Source organism: Neodiprion lecontei, chromosome 5, assembly GCF_021901455.1.
Source record: "Neodiprion lecontei isolate iyNeoLeco1 chromosome 5, iyNeoLeco1.1, whole genome shotgun sequence".
In the NCBI taxonomy this organism is placed as follows: Eukaryota; Metazoa; Arthropoda; class Insecta; order Hymenoptera; family Diprionidae; genus Neodiprion; species Neodiprion lecontei.
Genome location: NC_060264.1, coordinates 24,403,374 through 24,424,464, shown reverse-complemented (window position 1 = coordinate 24,424,464; position 21,091 = coordinate 24,403,374). Strand labels below are relative to the sequence as shown.

Here is a 21,091-nt window from a genome sequence, read left to right as displayed (position 1 = left end):
AGGCAATCTTCAGGATTGCGAACTCGTTTTTCTACCTGTCTGTAAATATACGTCACCTATATAATCCTATCTAGTTACCTTGAGTGTATATATACGTATATATCGAAAAGATTTGCAAATGTTAACAAAGTTTCACGATCAACTTACCTCAGCTCGAGTAGTACTCTAATTCTCATATATTCTTTTCAATTGCCAGTCGTGCAGAAAGAAAACTCGGAATAAATTAATAACCATAGTTTCGATTACCTTTATTATATATTCGTGTGTATGTTGTACGTATCTTTTTTCAAATTTTTTATTGTTGATGATTTATTTCATATAATTAGTTACAATATACATCATAGGCTAGCTGAAACACTGATATTATTAACCTAGCCGTTTTTGCACGTCTGCGAAATGAAAATTTGTTCATTTTGATCATTATTATTATGCGTCCGTCTTATCGTCTGGTCTTAATTTTTCATTTTACGTAACGTTTAGCGGTTACAGTTTATAATTAGTACTTATTAGTCACGAAATTTACGTCTGTCCGATAGTTGATGTAAGGTACCTTCTTTAACATATCAACAACTATAACAATATATTCATATATATATATTTATATTTATTTATATGTATATATTATATATTATACGTTACGTATTACGCATAACGTTATTATTATCTCGTAATCAACTTATGCACTTCCAAATTTTATCCTAAGCTTATATCTATGTAGGTATAGCATTCACTCTTTCCAACAAAGAGCCTCGTGAGAGATTCACTGATAATTATTTACACGTGTTCACCTATCCACTCGCTAGCTTTGAAAATTATTTCAGCGAGGAATTTGAAACGAAAAATTAAATTTTCTAATTACTAATTCATTCGTTACTTTTCTGTCGAATTCATTCGTTAGGACTTCCAGAGACCGAATCGGGGATCTCTACCCGTGAAAAATCACCTTCGGATAACAACTTCGCAGTCTGCTGGTACGATATATTATACAAGGCTGTATGTTTCATTTTATTAATAGCGAGCTTTTATCATTTTTTTGCAGTTGCATTTTTAATCACCGAATTTTCTTAGCTTCGTTAATATGCCAAAGAAATTCGTTATCGTCATATTAAATTGCATATGTAATACTTCATGTTACGTCAAATTAGCTCTTTGAGAATTTCCTGTCATTACGGACTCTCTCCATCTCACGTATATCTCTTCAAAACCACCTCAGCAAACTTTGAACGATCTGCGTGCTCATATCGTTAAACGGACTTATGTACATTTCGTTTCTTTTTTAGCCTCTTTCAGAATATTTCACCATCTTTATGGCGATGCTTTTGTCACAGAACTCTTTTTAAAATTTTTTTTATTCTAATTTCACTCTCGTCAAAAATGCTTCGCGTGACACGTCTACAGTTCAGTCAAAATTTGTCTGAATAGGAATATGAAGTTATGGTTGAAAAGCTCAAGTGAACTTGGTCAAGCTGGCAATGAATTTTCTTAAAATTGTACCACCGTGCTCAATTATTGAATCGAATTTTGAAGAGAAAATTTGAGCAAAAAAATTCCAATTAACATCCAAATATCACGCATTGATTTATTTTTACGAAGAACATATGTAAATTCGTATTAACAGTTTTTTCAGTTTGAATGAATTACAACACGTTTTTTTTTTACAGAAAAATTCTTCATGACTCAGCTTCTTAGCAAATCACACAAGCATTAAATAAAAAAAAAAAAAACTACGCTAACCCAACAATTGGAATTAAGTTACATCCGTATTTTTGCACTTCAACTGTCGGATGTTAGTAGATCTGTATAGGCGGTTGTAATTCAATCTGCTTTACCGACCGAGCGCTTCTCGGACGATTCTCACATATCCACCGACGTTGTTAATTCACGTTTTTTGTTACTTTATCATCGAAAGTTTTTGTTATTTTAGGTAAATTCAGTCTTACCTTTTTGACTGCCTTCTTGCAATTCAGCCTTGTCGAAATTATCTTTTTTGACCATAAATATTCAACGTAACTCTAAACATCTTTATCTTCACCTGAGAAAAAGATGCACAAGTTCCTTTCCACCCTAAATCATGTGTCTGAATTTAAACCCGAGCCTTCTGTCACTGTTACGGATAATTCCCAGCTCTGAACATTCTTCTTTCTCTCTTCTCTCCGACACTTTGGCGACACACACCGGGTGACATATCCGAGTTTCAGGCGACTCACGTAATGCAGTCGTAGTTTGTAGCCATCTCATAAATCCGAGAGGAACTTTTAAATCAAGATTGAAATGTGCTTCGTCTTTACACTCGCGTGGGTACCCAACGGTAGATCTTCACTCACCGCGCACGCATCTTACGAGTCTCGTTCCGGCGTGGTGGTTTACCAAAATATTACATATTTACACATTTTGTTCAAAATGTGTCGCTGATCATTTTCGACTCGACTCAAAGGCCCACGCACACTCCGCGACGTTGATTTTCGATTTATTTTATGGATCTCGCTATTTCATATCACACAAATCACCAAATTCGAAATGGTTCTCCACTGTCAACCGTATTTTGAATTTATACAAATTCAGCGATCAACGTCGCAGGGTGTATTGCATAAAAAATGCGTTGAAAAGTTCACTCTAAAGATTTCTCCAAGAAACACTCAAATTCTCTGACTTATTTTGCTCATTCTCGATTCTCTGACCGGAGAAGAAATTCCGTGGGGTCAAATTGATTTCAGTGATTTTTGCTCGAAATATTTCATTTATTGCAGTTCATCTTGGAATGTGCAAACTGCAGTGTCGGGAAAATGTTGAATAATTACTTCTGATCGACAATTTTTTTTTCTTGATACTTTCCCGCTTTGAAGATAATTTTCTGAATAACCATTCAAAATTCCCTAAGCCGCGGAATTTTTTTTAGAGAGTTTAAGTGGATACTCAAAAACTTTGTAGTTCTTTCCAACAAATTTTAGAAATAAACTTTTCACCCTAGCAGCACAGCGTTCATCTTCATTATAACGTAACGAGAGTGGCCGTGTATTTTTCTGTTTGTTAATGCGTGTTTTTCTTCATTTGTGTTTTTTTTTTTTTTTTTTTCACACGTAATATATTACACATATAACTTATACGCATACGCCATGATTGTGTCATGTGATGGTAATCGCCTTTTAATTGTAACGGCGCGTTAATTTATAATCTCGACAGATCATCGGACTGTAATTACACACTATTTAGATTATTTTCATCGTTTCCACTTTATGTTACACTTTTTCTTATCGTTCCAACGATCACAAGCATTACTCATTTACATTGCTCTGCGTATCGTTGTATATTCTCCTTGACAAGTGCTTACCTCGGCGATATTTCATCGGACAATGAGCGAATTAAAGCTTTCGGTACGAAAAGTCGCGCTGCTGAAAGACGCCACCACCAGTTGGCGCTGAAATCATTTTCCCGTCAAATTCATTCCTGATTGAAATTCGACGCCGAGGTGTCAAGTCGTCGTTACGGTAAATTTTCAAATCTAGTGACTTGATCTAGATTCTAGTATCTCTTCAAGGGATCCTAATATTTGTAACCTTATCGTAAATATCGGAATCGAGGATGGCGCTGCAAACAATGAAATTCCTTGAGCTCTTTTTGATTTTACACCGATCGAACTTTTGATTACTTTTTCTATCATCATGAAAAAACTTGACGTTTTTCATCTTGCAATGAGCGTATTCATCGACCGTGAACGAAAGTATGAGTAATTCCTGTACACGTTGTTCATATAAATATTAATATATATACATATATAGTATGTTAATGTATACAAATTCATACGACTAGTATGTGGAATGATTTCAAATAATATTAAGCTACACGTATGTGTACATCGTTTATAGCCGTATATACGTGTGTTTGTCACATACGTTATATCCAATAACATATAATTCTCGTTCCTCGTATAATCATATACAATGTATATGTTATAGATATTTATATATATATATCATATCGCCGTGTGTCATATTGGTCAAAATATATATATATAATTGTTATTTATAAAAAGAACCGCTGCCAGTAGAACAGTGTGATAATTGCTATATATCATTCATTATATATTGTCGAGAGCAACTAAATAACTAAACTCTTTTTAATACATATTTACATAGAAGAATCAATGTGATCTAGTTATAGGTACACATTAAATTTTTACCAATAATGCGATATATCATATCGATTATACGAAAGTTTGCTAAGCTGTGTGATGAGCGGTAAATTTCCATCCCCTCCCCCATTTTTTCGCACCCTTCTTCAACGACTGTCTCTCTGTTTAAACACTCTTACAACGCTGCAGGATTTTTATAGTAACGACACACTGAAAGTAAACGGAAGAAAATAATATGATTCTAGCGTCACACGAAACATTGGTTTTCAGGAGCAGCGATGAAGAATATTAAAATAATTATGCTTGATTTTCGACAATTTTTCATACCATGCTCAGATAGGTATACAAAGAATTTTTCTTACTATTATTAACATTACCATTAAAATTACTACTATTACCATTATTGTTATTATTATTATCTGTAACAAACATATGCACTATGTAATAGATCGTACAGTTTTATATGAGCATGTACAGTTGTGATTTTGATGTGAAATTTTTATTTTTATTTTTGCAAAACGCTGTCACCGTATCATTATTATTCCCTTCATTAAATTGTGTGATTTGAAGATTTGAATTATTTATTGATATGTTGGGCCAGGAAGCTTAGCGCGTATTTTGAATTGCATTAGATAATTTCATTGAGGATAGTGATTAGTTTTCTGTTGTTCGTGGAGTTCGGAACGATGAGTCAACGTCACAAATTTACTGTATGATTTGGGAAGTAAATGCGCACGTAAAATTGCCGACACAGGCTTGCTGCATCGGCCGATACGTCAAATTAAATTGTTGTACAAACAACAGGGATCATAAAATAATAGGGAATATCCGAGTAATGAAATATTGACAAGACCGGTTAAGCCTAAGAAAATATATCGAATAAGATACTCAAAAAATTTATAAAAAATTTGTTACTGCAGTCGGTAAATTGAAAATTCGGAACAGTTTACAAAATATCAGTTAAAAATAAAATCAGCGGATCGAGATTTGATAGCCGTCAAATTGATGGAACCGTATCTAAGTTCGAGCTAACGAATTAAATTGTATGAATCGAATCCAGGTGTTTTTTAGGATCGGTAAAACTAAGTAGAATATCGGCGAACTTACATTTTTCAGGAAAAACGAAAATAAACACAGTAGACATACAAGTCACGTTTTCCAGGTGAAATTTGCAGACAGTGTTCCTGATTTTATGGAAAATCGTTGTAGTTGATAAAATCTCAGTGAAATAAATCGATCGATTTTGTAAAAGATCATTCAAACATTGCCAAGATCGTTCAAATGTTAAATGGTGTGTTAATATAAAACCAAAATATAAATTTACAACTGTTTCACCGAGTATCTTGTGGAAAAACGAATCATGTCACGCTGGAGTTTAAATTCAAAAAATCGTTCCTTCGGCGGAATAATTTTGTTCCGAAAATCAACAAAGGGAGCTGTAAATATGTTTTGTGCAATAGTCACACGGTTGGTTTTCTAAAGTCTATACGTGAACCGTTTATCACAGTGATTGTTTAAGTAATGTCAAATAAAAATAGCACTGAATTTTTCAGCGTCATTTGACGCGTCTACAATCCTTGCGATTTTCATTAATTGTTTATCATTTTAGGACAGTGACAAAAGGAGAGCGACAATAAAAAAAGAAAAAAAAAAATTCACAAGCAAGATGACAAATTTATCCGCTAAGCAGTAATGATTACTGTTTCGAATGAACTGATTGATTATCGGCGTTGGCCATGGATAACCTACACCGCACTGGTTCTGAAGCAATTATTCTCGGCTCGCTACCTATATTTTGACTTTCGGTAATAACGATGGCACAAATCGATGATCGTCGGGGAAAAAAACGGAAACGAAATCGACGTGACGTTAAGCCAATTCCGGGCGATAAAATATTGTTATATCTTTGGCCTGACTAAGGGTTTGACGTAACAAATGTTTATGTTTAACTCTGGGTGGTATCGTTTATTGATTTAAGAAGGTGTTCGTAGTACAGGGAATCTTCTCCATATGAGATGAACATCGTAAGACAACAGATTTACTTCGCATAATAGCGAAAATCTTGACACGGAGCGGCGCGAAGTTTCAGTTCCCGATGTACGCCGGCTGCTCGATAGTTTAGTAGAGCAACAGACACAAACAGAGCAACAGGGAATACAGTCTTGGCTGTTTGGCTTGTCCTCCGTGTTGCATTGCCGCAGGATACTCTCCTGAAACAAAGGAGACACTTAAATTCCCCGAAACAAATGCGTCATACAGGTCAAGAATATCGTATTCCAATTTTGTCGCCAGGATATAAACGGGAGCTTCTCTACTTCCATTTGCGCCGCTGAAATTCGAACCGCACTCACTGATAATCCCACCGTAAAATGGATTCATTGTCCAATTTGCACGAGGTGTACGATGAATAAAGTAAACCCTGCAGGTTCGAGTTTCTCACCGTTCAGCACGTGGACCATAACAGATTTTGACTGCGCGTTGCTCGGGTTGCACGTGTACTGGCCCGAGTCGGACGGCTTGGCCTGCTGGACCAGGAGGAAGATCCTCGTGCTGTCGCCCTTGTCGGTAACGACGGAAACGCCGCCCCTTGGCGAGTCGTAGTTGATGATCTGCAAGTAGAAGAAACGGGAATGATTCGAGCACCCTGAAATCAGAGCTCAAGAGTGACTCTTCGTACCCGCAGTGCAATCCCAGTCGATATACGAGAAGTTGTCTGGAGACAGATTCCCTTACCGATATCTTACCGACACTTAGCCTGGACGCAAACATTTTTTTAGAATATACCGAGTTGTAGGATATCCTCACTCTCGCTGACGTCGGTAAAACGTCGGTATAGGAATCTGCGTCTAGAACTCATCTTCCATATCAACTAATCTCTGATCGACTTCTGCGGAAACGTTGAAGTTGAGCGAACGGATGAAAATGGAGCTCGATAGAGGGGCTTCTGCGATTCTTGCGAAACGATACGACCGTCGGGTAGTCCGGACGGAAAATCGGGTTACTGTGTTGTAACAGCGACCCTGTTGAAATCGACGTTAATTGCAACGTTAGCGGAAACCAGGGTGTGACCTGAGTTTCGGGGCTCGAAGGAAGACGTCTATACCGGCATCCGTTTTCTCATTCAAGCGACCGGCTGTCGCGGAAGTTTGGAAAACAAGGAATATTAAGCACGAAGGAATACGGCAGTTAGGACCGGCTCGACCCTTGAAATGGTTTCCCTGGTTCCAGCACCCTTATCTGTCTATGCCCGCTCAGCGCCGGAGCTTCTTCTATCTCAATCTAGACGAGAGACCATCCACCTTATACTACCGGCCAACGCCACCCCATCAGTCCGCTCTTGTTTCCAATCTATGCCTATACCTTCTTCTGTTTGAACTGCTAAATTCATTCGCAGCTATGACTCGCTCGGAGCCAAAACCACTCGTTCATCTTCTACACAAATATTTGTTCAGCTTGTTGAGTACCAGCCGATCTCATTCATTTCCCCGTTATCGCAATCGCTCACCGTGTAACGTTTATTCCCATTTGCCGCTCTGCTCAGCCATCGGAATTCCGCCGTTCGAACTGACTAATGTTTTATCCCCAAAATCAAATTGCCCCAATTGAGTAGTGATTTTTCCACGGTTTTTGCTCCCTGCCATTTAAGGCATGAATATATTTGACGCAGAGTAAAATAAACGTTCTCGCACGATTTAAGGCGCACTCTGAACAGATGAGAGCGATGAACACTGCAGGCGACTACGAAGTCGGCCGGTGAGATATTCAGCTGCATAACTTTAAGTTACGCTTGATAATAAACAAACGTCGAGCGCTGCACTGTATAAGCGACCGTTGAGATGTTTGTATAAGATAGTGGAAGCTGCCTACTTTCGTTGATGAGTTGGATAAATCTGCTGCTCGCAGGGCGTTCATAAATTTTCCTCTCATTTACCTTGCAAATTAACTGCATTGTGAACCGCCCCCTGAGTGAGCTCGGGAAAGGAAGTATATCCCGACCAGAATCCGAACACTGTTAGGATTTGTATCGCGACGGAAGAAAAAACGGTCGTTTACCTGCGAGTTGAAAGAGCTCTGTGCAATTTCGATTAATCACATTTCCCTTAGGTACACAGAGAGGTAGTGTATAGAGGGCGAGATGTCGGACGTCTGCGATTCTTGGCCACGCCAAATGTTTAACTCCCTTGAAATGAAGTTTTCGATTGATCTATATATACAGCTATCGGCTCTCTGCAGTGAGTTCTCGAAGCGCTTGGAATTCCGGAATCTAGTCACGCGAACGACGCGAAACGAGTTAAAACAATGTGAGAAGAGTAAAACTGCATTCCTTGTCGATGATTCGATTCCGTCCGACCTGCCATCCCTCAAAACGGCTGCTTCTCTCGGATCCGTGAGATTCAATCTCGTTGAAAACAGACGCTTCGAGAATTTCCGCAATACGTATTTCCGTCAAATTAGGTATATTATTTTACCGCTCGAATCTCGGTCGCGGCATTGATTTCTCCTCCGTAATTCTGTATATTCGATATCCTTCACCTTATCTTTTCCGACACACGAGCTTCCGAAGATCAGAACTTTACCGTTCTGCGAGAATAGGTTATTCCACAGCCATTTATTTTCTCATGGCTGTGCAGTACAAGCGTATACCGCGAATTTTTACCGCGGTTCGCAATTTTTGCTGTCCAATTTTAGGCATCAAGTGGCACGTTTCGGATACCAAGAGACGGAGGAGACAACTTGTACCCACAGCAGATGCTTTTATTCTCGGCGCTCTAATTGGCCCTTAAGGGGGCAGATATGTACAGCATTCTCAATGTGCCCCGCATCGCGTTACATGTTCTCGGATCCCGAATGCCTGTCTCAAGAGCGCTCAAATAACATTGTGATCACTTGTGCAGCCCACGTCCACCAGTATACTGCATCCGATAACAGACGGTAATCATGAAATAGCGATAATGTCGCACGGTGTGAATTCAAATTGAATCGGAACCTGACAATGAGGGGTGAAATGATAACATCGGTGACTTTTACTTCGTTTTTTCTGAATTCCGCAAGTTCTCAGGTGATAGAAGTTAATATAATATATGCATATATTGGCTAAGTTTATAGGGACTTGTAAAAATTACCCTGTAAATATTTGTACCACGGTTCTGGAATTTTTTACCACTGAAACCAATACGAAAAACCTTTCTAAAAAATAAATAAACATGCAAAGTAAGAGATGTTTGCAGAAGCAAGAACTGTATGCGAGAAAAATAGGATGGATTAGCATTTTTTAGAAGTTATTTTGAAACAAAACATTTAAAAACCTGTTACAGAATTTTCGAAAGAAGGATAAAGCTCGAGGCGGAAATTCTGTTAAAATTTGTGACATTCAAATCACGTTCGTTGAACAGGGTTTCACCGGTTAACGCATTATAATTTCAGCGAGTAATTTGTGTGAATTGACTACGGAATTACGTACGAGCTGTTCGGAATCTCTGCGTTAATACCAATTTATGGTTCAGGGGAGCGAATAAAATTTAACCTTCGGCCGACTCTAGGCCGTGTAACAGGATTATAAGGCATATTATATTCTTTGACTCTGGGAAATTCGTTACGTGTGGAACGAGGGTATAATCGGCCGTTTTAAGTACCCGTCTCAACCTCTTTTGCAAATCTGCGATATTATATCTTCATTCACCAATTACGAAGTGTCACACAAAGCCCGTATTTAAAGCCAGTGATTCACCCACCTAATTCTTATTATTTCCTTCAATTATCCTAAAATCCATGCGATCGGTAGGCATCAACGTTGGAAGAATCTCATAGCAATTTGACAAATTTTCCTTACAAGTCTGGAAATATAATCTTTCGTTTCGTGTAGATTCATTTTTTGAAATATCTGAGCTTCGAGTCCTGCTAATTGACCGACGCTTTGATAATTAACTGACACAACTGGAGCACGATACAGATTTTGTTTCATGATAATTGTAAAAACGAAGTGAAACAAAAATAGAATCACATATTCGTGTAGTGAGAGATTTCAGAATCTGTCAGATCAGTCATTCATTTATTCAGTCATATTCTCTGGCGATTTTCACGTTTATTTCACGAATTATTATGCCACGGAAGTTTTTCTTTTTTTTTCAGATGATTTGTTGGAACTAATGTGTGGGGCGAGTCGAGCGGCATGCCTAATTTAGCATTTGAATTCCAGAGGGTTAATGGTATTTTGTATACCGTGTCGTGAGAAGTGGGCCGTTCATTGGCCTCTCACGTGTTGCGTGCGCTGAACAACGCCGATTTTTAACTCTTCCTGAAAAGGTACGCGGAGTGGCACGTAACGTAATTTTTTCCCATTCGACGAGGGATTAAGTCCAAAGAAATCTTAAGAAAATTTATAGTTTTAATTGGATTTACGTTTATCGTGCAAAACTGAGAGACAAATTATAATCGTTTGGATACATTTGTACAAGAAACAAAATTCAGAAGCGAAAAGGGGCGTATTTGGTTTCGCGATATTCGAAAGACGACATTATTCGACTATTGAAAAGGCGTCTCGTCGTGCTTTGAGAAATCCATGGCAAAGAATAATTTTTCTCACAACGTAAATTGACGTCGCAGGAGACGTCAGGATTATTTTGAACCCTTTTGAAGCGACGAATTTGTATCTTAACGCTCGGTCTAAATGAGCTGCCGAAAAAGATGAAGCTGTTTATTTGGATATTAAAGCCTTATATCCAGGGTTGATGGAAACACCGCGACGGCAAGCCGATATTTTATTCTGTCCACGGAACAACTTTTTCATTTCTTTTTCCAGCTGCCTGCGGCCTTCCGGCATTCAGTTCCCGCCCCCAGAAAACACACACAAACACCCTTTGAAGCCGCACCTCGGATTCTCCCTCACTTTCGAATCCCTCCGAGCAAACACAGATTAATCCGTAACTTTTCGGTGTAAAACAAGATATATCACGCTCAAGTTTCGATAGTCAACTTTGCCACTCACGCTTCGTCCGGATTACGCCATGAACTTCCTTCACTCGCTAGAATTTTAATCTATACCTAAGCAGGCACAGCTCTTTTGATTAAAATCTTTTTTTGAAAAAAATTTCATTGAAATTTCGTATACACGTATATATATATATAAGATATATATATATATATTGAATTTCGACTGGCCCACTCTCCAAATGGTTTCCAAATTGTTCAAAACTAATTCCATTATTTTTTCAGATTATTATCTCAACTCTAATCTGTGCCTCCAAGAGGTTGGATTTCCGCATTCGACTCTTTTAGAGGCACATTAAATGTACGTAATAGATAATAGACAGAAATCTGAAAAAATAAGGAAAATATTCTTGGATTATTTGGAAATAATTTTCGGGCCGTTCAAAATTCAAAAATGACCTTTTCAAGGATCAATGAAAAAAAAAATGTAGAAATTTTTTTGGCTACTGAATGGAAAAGAAGAAGAATTTTGATACTATGGGGCAATTTTTGGACTTGACTGTTTCTGAACTCCCAGGATTTAACGACGAGGCTTATTGAAATTTACACTTGACCCTTTCATTTAAAAATGAAAATTTTGATTTAAAATATGTTTATTCGGGTGAAGGAACAATTTTCTCTGACATGTTTTAAAAATCGATATTTTTCTCAAAATTCCCGTTATTCTCGAAATGTGAGAATAATTCTACAAAATAAATAGCAGCAATTGATTTGTCAGAAAATATTACCCCTATTCCATACACTTGACAATTATTCAATATACAGTATACCTCGAGAAAATCATAAAAAATCAGTAGTGTATATATGCCGGTTCTAATCCAAAGATGGCGGCGCTCCCCCCTAGCTCCCCCCTAGCCCCCCCCCCCCCCGACTCACGGCGCACGCTCTCCCAGCCCCCCCCCCCCCCCCCCCCCCGGTCATTTTTGGCGGCTATTTTCATAGGATTTGACACACACACACACACACACTTACACACAAAAAATAATTCCTGTCGAGACTTGTTTGGCGCCGGAAAGCCGCACATAAATCAGATAGGGTAAATACCCGCCAGATCTATTGAAAAAATTCCAGGAAATGACCCCTGTAGGAAGGTTTAAAATGACGTTTTCAATGCTTTTAACAATTTTTTTATTTAACATCAATTACATTTAGTTTTCTTATTGTATTCTCAATTATCTTATTCTAAATTTTAACGAGTAAAATTATACATATTATTTTCAATATCCATATTAATTAAACATATTGTTATTCCAAAATTAACTTATACCAATTTTTAACAGTACCACTGATCGGATTATATTCAACAATGCGATCATGCCAGATCACGCAGTAGGCAGAAGTGTGTGGTGGAAACGTAGTGCTACAGTCAAATTCCAATCGAATGTCCACAGGTCCAGTTTTTAATGTTTCGTTCTGCTTGGAGCAATCGATGACGATAAGGGGAGCTTGGTTTATAAATTCACGCCTCGATAGCAAAGGCTCGGCTTCTTTGTTATAGTAGCTCATTTGAAACCGAACATACATATCATAGAGAATGGCGGGGGATGTGCAGGCTCGGACTTGCTCGCTATCAAGAGTCGTAAAACCCCAAAACTGTGTGTACACATACCATCCGGTGAAGAGCGGGCAAGATAAGATTTTTCTTACACCAAACACTGTTCGCTACCTGCTTTTCGTTGACCGATTTTTCACACCACATGGCCCACACTGCTTAAAGACTCATAAAACTCAAAAACTACATTAGGCGGCGGTGGGTTCGTGGAGAGGGGGGAGGGGGAGGGGGTGAAAACCTGTTCCAACACGCTTTAAGGCAAGATGCAGCTGCGGAACTGGGTGACTTCAAACTGGCAGATAAACCGCAAAAATTTAGGGATGGTGGGAGGGGGACTGTGGACCCCGTCGCCTCTGACGTCATTTTTTACATGAATTTCATCTTCTCTGCAGAGTCGGGAGGGTGATGAAGAGCGGGCAAGATAAGATTTTTCTGATACCAAACACTGTTCGCCACTCACTTTTTCGTTGACCGATTTTTCCCAACACATGGCCCCACGCTGCTTAACGACTCATAAAACCCAAAAATTTAGGGATGGCGGGTCGGATAAAGGGCGGACCCAGTCGTCTCTGACGTCATTTTTCCCTCCGAGATGCGCAGAACGCAGTGCGCACCGCATCTCTGACGTCATTTTACCCTCCGATATGCGCAGAACGCAGTGCGCATCGTTCCCAAATTCTTGCGATCTATCGGCCTATATACATATAAGCTCAACGCATCCGATGCAGACTAGTCAGTCTTACACGATACGTGCAAGTCAAAAAAGTTATACAAAGTTCAGCTTATATCAACGTCAAAGTCATGGCAGTCGAAGCGTATATGGGACTTGCGGAGCAGATGGAGAGGACGTACAATTTGCTGAGAGAGCAACCACCCGGAGAAGAGAATGACGCCGTCATCAATCATTGGACTGATATTGGAATTGCGAATATCCAAGTTCTGCGCGATATTTCCATGCAACGAGGAACAACCGTTGGTGCGAAAATACGGATCCAACATACGATCGCACTCCTGCAATCTTGGGTGACGAAGATCAAGCAGTTGCAGCAGCGCACAGTGGTGACGGGTGGAAATATCGGTACTCCTGCGGGTGTACAATGGGACGACGTGGATAGCGCTTTTGCCAGCCGAATCAGAACGGGGGTTATCACAAATCTCCGTCATAAAAATTTGCACGCCTTTCTGGACGATGTGCAACGCGTCATCACCGAGAAGTTGGAGCTGATACTGCGCGAGGAGGGAAATGTGAAGGTTAACCTCATATTATCGTGCAAATTCGAAAATGCCAAGCACGAAGAGATCTCCACCGAAGTTAAGAGTTTCAACACCTCCAACGTGGCGATTCTCCTCCCATCGAGCGATATAAATGGTTGGTTCATACGTGCACGGGGTGATCTGCAGTCAAAGGTGGAAGATTTCGAGCAACGCGATTCCGGCTGGAGTATGATTGAGATCCTTAACCTCACTGTAAATATCAATCGCTATCAGCCTCTCGCCGCAGGGGCTTCAACATTCGTCGAGCTGCCCCAAGACATTCAACGGAAGAGAGCGGTGGTGAACGTGAGGAACGAGGACGAAAGATGTCTTCTCTGGTCCGTCATAGCAGCCCTCCACCCGGTCAACACCCACACTGAAAGGACTAGCCGTTATCATCGATATATTTCCGAGTTGGACTGTACAGGTATCAAATTCCCTGCTGCTCTACATGATGTGAAAAAGCTTGAGAGATTAAATAATTTGCGCATCAATGTATATGGAATAGAATCTCAAACTTTTTCGCATCATGCAAAATCAAATAAAAGCGTCATCGTGCCAATTTATTTGAGTAAAAATTTGCATAGCGTAAACACTGACACGATCCATCTTCTAATGGTTGAGAGTAATCCGGAAGATGATATGACTGGCGTGTTTCCACCGAGATTCCATTTTGCTTGGATTAAAGATCTTTCCCGATTGGTGAGCAAACAATTGTCCGTTCATGAACACAAAATGTTTTTATGTGACAGATGTTTGTGCCACTTTAGCGTGAAACACGCTTACGACAATCATCGGCAAGATTGTATTATGCTAAATAAAGTACGCATGGAATTTCCCAAGTGTAAAGATTTAGTATTTTCCAATTTTCAAAACAAAGGCACCGTTCCGTTTGTCGTATACGCCGATCTCGAATGTATATTAATCCCTGAACCTATAGATGAATTTGAAACTCGTAAGACTTGTGAAATTCAAAAGCATATCCCGCACAGTGTAGCGTACTATGTACATTGCGCGTACGATGAGACTTTATCGGAGTTCCACGGTAAACGCGGTGTCGATTGCATAGATTGGTTTATGCAACGGCTTAAAGATTTATCAATTCAAGTAGAGTCACGCATCAAAAACATAATTCCGATGGAGTCTCTTACCCAAGTGCAACGCGATCGTCACATGCGCGCAAAGAATTGTTATATTTGCGAAAAACCGTTTACCCCTGAGGAGAAAAAGTGTTACGATCACTGTCACTTCACGGGTAAATATCGTGGTCCTGCTCATAATCGGTGTAATTTGAATTTCAGAGAGTCGCACACAATTCCAATAGTTTTCCACAATTTGTCCGGTTACGATTCTCACTTTTTAATAAAATCTCTCGCGTCAACTTTTCCCGGTAAAATTACACTGCTACCCATAAATAAGGAAAAATATATATCCTTCACGAAACGCGTCGATGGAACAATGATGCACTTGAGATTCATCGATTCGTTTCGATTTATGGCTAGCAGTATCGATAAACTTTCCAAATATTTGACCGATACCGATAAACGCATAACACGTAAATTTTATAATAACCCGACTCAGTTCAGTTTGATGACCCGCAAAGGCGTTTTTCCCTATGAATACGTCGATTGTTGGGGGAAACTCGATGAACCGCGATTACCTGCAAAGAAGCATTTCTACTCGCACCTCTGCGATGCAAATATTTCAGACACCGATTACGAGCACGCGAAAACTGTTTGGAGGGAATTCCATTTAGAGTCATTGGGGGGCTACTCAGATTTATATTTAAAGACCGATGTTCTTTTGCTTGCCGATATTTTCGAAAATTTCCGCGCTAGCTGCTTCAAAACATACAATTTAGATCCGTTGCACTACTACACTGCACCGGGGCTTGCTTTTGACGCGATGCTCAAGCATACTAATGTAAATTTGCAACTTTTAGACAACCCTGAAATGGTATTATTTATTGAAAGAGCCATTCGAGGCGGCGTAGCGCAATGTTCTAATCGACACGCTAGGGCCAATAATAGATTCATGGGAACAGATTTTGATTCAAACAAAGCGGAATCGTATCTCATGTATTTTGATGTGAATAACCTGTACGGTGCAGCTATGAGCGTGCATTTACCAATCGGTTCGTTCGAGTGGGAATATCAGCACATCGATATAACGAACCATCCGGACGATTCGCCGATCGGTTACTTTCTGGAGGTAGATTTGGACTACCCTGTAGAACTCCACAAGGATCACAAAGACCTACCTCTTTGTCCCGAACATTTTACTCCTCCGGGTAGTAAAAATGCCAAACTCGCGACCACCCTTCACCCCAAAACAAAGTATATATTGCACTATAGAAATTTGAAACAGTGTTTGAGTTTAGGATTGAAATTAACGAAAGTGCATAGAATTTTGAAGTTTGCGCAATCTCCATGGCTCGAGCCTTATATCACGCTCAATACAGACATGCGTAAGCAATCTAGGAATGAATTTGAGAAAAACTTTTACAAACTCATGAATAACGCTGTGTTCGGCAAGACTATGGAGAATGTGCGAAATCATAAAGATGTTAAATTGGTTACAAAATGGGAGGGAAAAGGTGGTGCGAGAACGCTTATTGCCCGAGCAAACTTTCACAGCTGCACCGTATTTGACAGTGATATGGTTATCATTGAAATGAATCGTGTCAAAGTTCACTTCACCAAACCTATTTACGTCGGCGCATCAATTCTAGATCTGTCAAAAATCTTTCTCTACGATTTCCACTATAATTATATTAAAACCAACTTTTCGAATAAACAGGCTAAATTGATGTATACCGACACAGACAGCCTTATTTATCAATTCAATGTGCCTAATATCTACGATATCATCAAACGTGATGTAGATACAATGTTTGACACCTCTGACTATCCGCCCGACAATGTGTATGGTATTCCCCTTAAAAACAAAAAACAACTAGGGCTAATGAAGGATGAAAATAATGGTAAAATTATGACAGAGTTTGTGGGACTGCGAGCAAAGCTGTACACATTTACTACGATGGGCGAGGATGGGGAAAAATATGACAGTGGCGTAAAAGTGAGTAAGCGTGCCAAGGGTGTAAGAAATTCATCGATAAATAGCATCACGTTTGATGATTATAAGCGCTGTCTGACGGCTTACCGAGAGTTGACTCTTCCACAGTGTTTAATACGCAGCAAAAAACACGAAGTAAGCACGATCGTACAAAAAAAAATTGGCTCTGAGTTGGCAGGATGACAAGCGGCAATTGATACCTGGACAGACCGACACCGTACCTTGGGGGTTTGTCCCAGCCTCCCAATAGCTATAGGATAAACTGTAGACATAGAATTGATGTAAATATTTGATGTTTGACGCCTCAAACGATCCACCATCGGGCGGAAACGTTTCATGATCAATACGATATTTAATGGATTTGAAGTTTCAAAATGCGAATTCATATACTCAACAATTGTTTATTTATCTATTATTGATATATCAAGCAATTATTCATATTTATTCGTTTACCACGAGAAAAGTTTTCAGAAAATGAAAAAAAATTTTCAGGAAATGAAAAAACTTTTCAGAAAATGAAAAAAAGTTTTCAGAAAATGAAAAAAAGTTTTCAGAAAACGAAAAAAAGTTTTCAGAAAATGAAAAAAAGTTTCCAGAAAACGAAGAAAAATTTCAGAAAATGAAAAAAAGTTCATCAAAAAATAAAATGAGCATTAATCGTATGGAAAAATTATAGATTATCATTATTATTATTATTATCATCATCATTATTATCATCATTTGAAGACCTTTGATCACGGCAGGCGATGGTGGAGGTGCCCCCTGCTACCAAGGTCCGGCACTATCGACGTCGAGGCCACCTGCAGCCCCTCTCTTCCGCAGTCTAGGAGGACCGCGATCCTCGCCCCTTCCAAGGTCGTCGCAAGAGCTGTCATTGCTCGCGAAGTAATGACCCCCGGATTTAGAGTTCGCATGATTGAGCTACGCATACGACGTCCTGGCGCGGAGCTTCAGGGGCGGCTGTGTCCTAGCATTTCACAAGTGGACTAATATTTTGGCTGTGCCGCCCCGAAGCTGCACGCCAGGACGTCGTATGCGTAGCTCAATCATGCGAACTCTAAATCCAGGGGTCATTACTACGCGAGCAATGACAGCTCTTGCGACGACCTTGGAAGGGGCGAGGATCGCGGTCCTCCTAGACTGCGGAAGAGAGGGGCTGCAGGTGGCCTCGACGTCGATAGTGCCGGACCTTGGTAGCAGGGGGCACCTCCACCATCGCCTGCCGTGATCAAAGGTCTTCAAATGATGATAATAATGATGATGATAATAATAATAATAATGATAATCTATAATTTTTCCATACGATTAATGCTCATTTTATTTTTTGATGAACTTTTTTTCATTTTCTGAAATTTTTCTTCGTTTTCTGGAAACTTTTTTTCATTTTCTGAAAACTTTTTTTACGTGTTAACCAAATGGGAAAAAAGTTTTCGGAAAACTTTTTTTCGTTTTCTGGAAACTTTTTTTCATTTTCTGAAAACTTTTTTTACGTGTTAATCAAATGGGAAAAAAGTTTTCGGAAAACTTTTTTTCGTTTTCTGGAAACTTTTTTTCATTTTCTGAAAACTTTTTTTCGTTTTCTGGAAACTTTTTTCCATTTTCTGAAAATTTTTCTCGTGGTAAACGAATAAATATGAATAATTGTTCAATATATTAATAATAAATAAATAAATAATTGATGAATACATGAATTTACACGGTATTCGAATTTTAAAACTTCGATCTGCTCAATATCGTATTGCCGGCGAAACGTCTCTGCTTCATGAACTATCGCCATGGATGTCAAACGCATATATTTACAACGGTTCTATGCCCTCAGTTCCAGCCTACGGCTAGTTTATTGCGGGGTTGCAGCACACCCTCCAAGTTCTGGTGCCTGTTTGCCCAGGTATCGGTTGCATATTACCGTCTTGTCAACTCATGATCAATTTTTCAGTACATTGGAGCTAACCTCGCATTTTTTTACTATGTATTAAGCACTGTGGGGTTGATCAACTCTTGGTAAGCCCCTCAGACGGTTCTTATAATCATTAAACGTGATGTTATTTATCGTTGCAGTTTTCGCATCCTTGACACGCTTACCCACTTTAACACCGTTGTCACATTTTTGTTTCATCCTCATCCGTGGTGGGGGGAAAGATGCGGCTGCTGCTATGAAATCTGTACTAACCCAGAGCCGTATACCTGCACATCTATACGTTGATCAATGCAAAGAATTTCACAACAGCAAATTGAAAGCCCTCATGATGCAGCACAATATCAACATGTATTTGACACTCAGCAACATAAAGGCGTCGATATGCGAACGTTTTTAGTCGAACATTGAAAAAATAAAATGTGGATGTGGTTTACTCTCCTAGGATTTCACAAGTGGATTAATATTTTGGATGATTTAATGAAGTCCTACAACAACACCAAACATCGCACGATTCAAATAAAACTTACAGGATGTTAGCACGGAGAATGAAAAACAGCTGTATCGTAGCGTGTACAAGCCTCGGCAAATCAAACGAAGTGATCGAGCGCGGAAATTCAGTGTAGACGATCGAGTTCGAATCAGCAAGTACAAGAATGTATTCGAAAAAGGCTATACATCCAATTGGACGACAGAAATATTCACCGTGAGTGAGGTGAAAAATACCAATCCACCCACCTACAAACTTACCGATTATCATGATCATCCCATCGAGGGGGGCTTCTACGAGGAAGAGCTCACCAAAGTGAAATATCCCGACGGCTACCTTGTGGAGAAAGTGTTACGCAAATGGGGGAATCTGTTCTATGTGAAGTGGTCGGGTTTTGATAATTCGCACAATAGTTGGATAAATAAAACAGACATGTAACATAATTTGTATGTATTTTCCGAATTACAATAAAAGATTTTGAATATACAAATATTTCCACATTTTATCTCCTTTGTGCGCGCATGTACTACGAAAATAATAATAATAATAATAATGATAATAATAATAGTGATAATAACAATGATAATATGCAATTTTGCCATACGATTATTACACATTTTATTTTTTGGAAAACTTTTTTTCATTTTCTGAAAACTTTTTTTCGTTTTCTGAAAACTTTTTTTCATTTTCTGAAAACTTTTTTTCATTTTCTGAAAAGTTTTTTCATTTCCTGAAAATTTTTTTTCATTTTCTGAAAACTTTTCTCGTGGTAAACGAATAAATATGAATAATTGCTTGATATATCAATAATAGATAAATAAACAATTGTTGAGTATATGAATTCGCATTTTGAAACTTCAAATCCATTAAATATCGTATTGATCATGAAACGTTTCCGCCCGATGGTGGATCGTTTGAGGCGTCAAACATCAAATATTTACATCAATTCTATGTCTACAGTTTATCCTATAGCTATTGGGAGGCTGGGACAAACCCCCAAGGTACGGTGTCGGTCTGTCCAGGTATCAATTGCCGCTTGTCATCCTGCCAACTCAGAGCCAATTTTTTTTTGTACGATCGTGCTTACTTCGTGTTTTTTGCTGCGTATTAAACACTGTGGAAGAGTCAACTCTCGGTAAGCCGTCAGACAGCGCTTATAATCATCAAACGTGATGCTATTTATCGATGAATTTCTTACACCCTTGGCACGCTTACTCACTTTTACGCCACTGTCATATTTTTCCCCATCCTCGCCCATCGTAGTAAATGTGTACAGCTTTGCTCGCAGTCCCACAAACTCTGTCATAATTTTACCATTATTTTCATCCTTCATTAGCCCTAGTTGTTTTTTGTTTTTAAGGGGAATACCATACACATTGTCGGGCGGATAGTCAGAGGTGTCAAACATTGTATCTACATCACGTTTGATGATATCGTAGATATTAGGCACATTGAATTGATAAATAAGGCTGTCTGTGTCGGTATACATCAATTTAGCCTGTTTATTCGAAAAGTTGGTTTTAATATAATTATAGTGGAAATCGTAGAGAAAGATTTTTGACAGATCTAGAATTGATGCGCCGACGTAAATAGGTTTGGTGAAGTGAACTTTGACACGATTCATTTCAATGATAACCATATCACTGTCAAATACGGTGCAGCTGTGAAAGTTTGCTCGGGCAATAAGCG

At 39.0% G+C, this 21,091-nt stretch overlaps 1 protein-coding gene and 1 long non-coding RNA gene across 6 annotated transcripts in view; one reads left to right on the top strand and one right to left on the bottom strand.

Moving 5' to 3' along the window:
• The first annotated feature begins 418 nt into the window (after positions 1–418).
• Positions 419–19,713, top strand: LOC124294408. Its single transcript, XR_006904294.1, has 3 exons — positions 419–546; positions 14,214–14,219; positions 19,703–19,713. It is a non-coding gene; the product is annotated as an uncharacterized LOC124294408 (long non-coding RNA).
• Positions 3,011–21,091, bottom strand: part of LOC107221596 (protein turtle homolog A) — a 413,977-nt gene continuing 395,896 nt past the window's right edge. For 4 of the 5 annotated variants that reach the window (XM_046739373.1, XM_046739374.1, XM_046739371.1 and 1 more), the window contains 2 exons: positions 6,570–6,738; positions 3,011–6,339 (listed from right to left, as the gene is read on the bottom strand). In XM_046739373.1, the coding sequence (XP_046595329.1) occupies positions 6,248–6,339; positions 6,570–6,738 (261 nt within the window). In that variant the 3' untranslated portion in view covers positions 3,011–6,247. The remainder of the gene's footprint in view (positions 6,340–6,569; positions 6,739–21,091) is intronic. The other variant, XM_046739372.1, reaches the window with a different exon arrangement.